The 2,812-nt window shown below is 47.2% G+C and overlaps 1 protein-coding gene across 1 annotated transcript in view; it reads right to left on the bottom strand.

Annotated features, from left to right (window-relative positions):
• Window positions 1-2,812, bottom strand: part of LOC107296727 (major histocompatibility complex class I-related gene protein-like) — a 9,951-nt gene that overhangs the window by 4,809 nt on the left and 2,330 nt on the right. The window contains exons 2-3 of the mRNA XM_015826079.1: window positions 2,520-2,720; window positions 1,033-1,299 (exon numbers count right to left, since the gene is read on the bottom strand). Coding sequence (XP_015681565.1) covers window positions 1,033-1,299; window positions 2,520-2,720 — 468 coding nt within the window. The remainder of the gene's footprint in view (window positions 1-1,032; window positions 1,300-2,519; window positions 2,721-2,812) is intronic.

Here is a 2,812-nt window from a genome sequence, read left to right on the forward strand (position 1 = left end):
GGCCTTTTTGGCAGCTGCAGCACACTGCTGGCTCATATTTAGGTGATTGTCCACTAGGACTCCGAGGTCCCTCTCACAGTTACTACTATTGAGCAAGGTACCCCCTATACTATACCTGTACATTTGGTTTTTCTTGCCTAAATGTAGAACCTTACTTTTTTCACCATTGAATTTCATTTTGTTAGATAGCGCCCAGTGTACACATACCTAACACACATTTAAAACATTCTATATATGTATATACCTACACCCTTATATATAAGTAACATATAAATATTATTCACTGTCCATCTTGAATACATAACAGAAGGAGGAAGCTTTAGAGTTCACAAGGTTAATATTGTATGCCACAAAACTGTGACTGAATCTGGATGTTCTGCTTCGGATACCATGGAGCCCCCTCCTCCCAGAAGGTAACAAGGAAAACAGGTGGTGGAGAGGATGTGTAGTGTCCCAAACAATCTTGCGGACCCTCCTCAAGCAATGCTTCTGTGCTATGTCCTGGATGGAAGGGAGGGAACTGCCAATCATCTTTTCTGCTGTCCTCACCACTCTCTGCACCACCTTCCTGTCTGAAGCAGTGATGCTTCCAAACCAGACTGTGATGCTATATGACAGGATGCTCTCGATCGTCCCTCTGTAGAAAGTGGTCAGGACAGGGGAAGGAAGATGTGCTTTTCTCATGCGACGCATGATTCCCAACTGAACTTGCTCAAATTGTTCCACATAGAAATCAGCAACAAAACTGATCTTTGCATTCTGACCCAATATTAAGTTTCTTTCATTTTGTGAGATTTTCTCACTGAAGTAGAATGAGACATTCAGCATTAATTTCTTACTCCATTAGTTTCTCTGCCTTTGAAGTACTTATTGAGGGGGGCATTGAAGATTATTTTCATTCTATAATGTGAGGTGGGATACTGCCTGACTCTTTTCTGCAAAGGGTGGCTTGGCTATGTAGGGTAGAAATAATATAGAGAGGGGGAGCCTATAGAAGCGTATTCAATGAAGACCCCCCCCTTTGCCACTCACCTGTCCTCTCCAGAGCCTCCTTCCCGTGAGACAGGTATCTCTGCAGCCTCTCAATGCAGGTCTCCTCCAGGAAGACTTTCACTTTCTCCGACCATCCTGGATCATCCTCCAACTTCTCCTTGGCCTTCTCGGCCTGGGGATGAGCTGCCCCCCATCTGAGGGTCTCTTTCTCTAAGCTGCTGAAGTCCCACCTGTTGTAGCCATAGTGCAAAAACCCTCTTTTGCTCCCTTCTTCCTTGAGTTCACAGCCCAAAATTGCCTGAAGACCTGAAGGAGATCCAGAGAATGGTGGGTGAGAAGAGTCCAGAAAGAAGGGTCTATGACAGGGGTCTTCAAATCTGGCCCTTTTATGACTTGTGGACTTCAACTCCCAGAATTCCTCAGCCAGCATGCCAGGCTGAGAAATTCTGGGAATTCAAGGTCACAAGTCATAAAAGGGTCAAGTTTAAAGAATCCTGGTCTATGACAATTCACTGCGGCCAACTCACCATGGCCAACTCACCACGGTCAACTTGCCAATGGTCAACTTGCCATGGGCCAACTCACTGCAGGGCAAGAGTTACCCTAATATCAAAGAAATGCTCGAATAGAATAATTAAAGAAAGGATGCAAAAGGAAGGACAAAATGAAATTTGAATGACAAAAATTAAAACAATTTTTTATTTATTTTAAACAATTGAATGGATAAATTGTCCTGTGGTGAGTTGTCCCGCAGCAAATTGGCTGTGATGATTTGGCCATGGAGAGTTGGCCACGGAGAGTTGGACATTGTGGAGAATTGGCCACCGCAAGTTGGCCGCGGAGAGTTAACCATGGAGAGTTGGCCACACAGAGTTGGTCACGGAGAGTTGGCCATGGTGGAGAGTGGGCCAGGGAGAGTTGACTACAGAGAGTTGGCTGCAGAGAGGTGGCCATGGTGGAGAGTTGGCTATGGAGAGTTGACCATGAAGAGTTAGCCACAGAGAGTTGGCTACAGAGAGTTGACCGTGGAGAGTTGACCACAGAGAGTTGGCCACGGAGAGTTGGCCATGGAGAGTTAACCGTGGAGAGTTGGCCACAGAGAGTTGACTGTGGAGAGTTGGCCATGGTGGAAAGTGGGCCAGGGAGAGTTGACCATGAAGAGTTAGCCACAGAGAGTTGGCTACAGAGAGTTGACCACAGAGAGTTGGCCGCAGAGAGTTGGCCATGAAGAGTTGGCCACAGCAAGTTGATTGTGGCACGTTGTCCCATTCCACAGGCTATTAAGAAGTCTCAGGCAAGAAGTCTTGCCCTTATCTGGCCAATTTCTCCTTCCCCTCTTTCTCCTGCAAGGAACAACTTTTTAGTGGTCAGAGAGCCTAATTTGGGTGGAGCCAGACCATGAAGAATTTCTAGGTGAGGGATAAAATTGAGTTTGTGCGTGTGTTTGTGTCTTTGCTGGAAATAAAATCTCACCATTACATCCCGTGCATGCATTGGAGGCCAAAGATGCCACTGCCTCTGCTCACCTCCAGCATGGTGGTCCCGTTTCGATAACTTCTCCAGGTCATTCCTGAAGACCCACTCAGGGGCCAGAAAGGTCTGGTTTCCCACCTCCTCCATCCAGGGCACCAAAGGCTCCATCTTCCTGGTGAGGCTGTCAAAGCGAGCGATGGGTTGGTCATCCAAGTAGCCCTTAATGAAGGACTGAGATGGTCCCTGACTGGGCTCTGAGAGTAGCAGGTAGGAATAACACAGGGAGTGTGAGAGAGAGCCTGGAGAGGGAGGAGGAAGAAGAGTAGAATTAGGGACCCTACGTCCC

The sequence above is a fragment of the Protobothrops mucrosquamatus genome, unplaced genomic scaffold (genome assembly GCF_001527695.2).
Source record: "Protobothrops mucrosquamatus isolate PMUCROS unplaced genomic scaffold, P.Mucros_1.0 scaffold2949, whole genome shotgun sequence".
NCBI classification, from domain to species: domain Eukaryota; kingdom Metazoa; phylum Chordata; class Lepidosauria; order Squamata; family Viperidae; genus Protobothrops; species Protobothrops mucrosquamatus.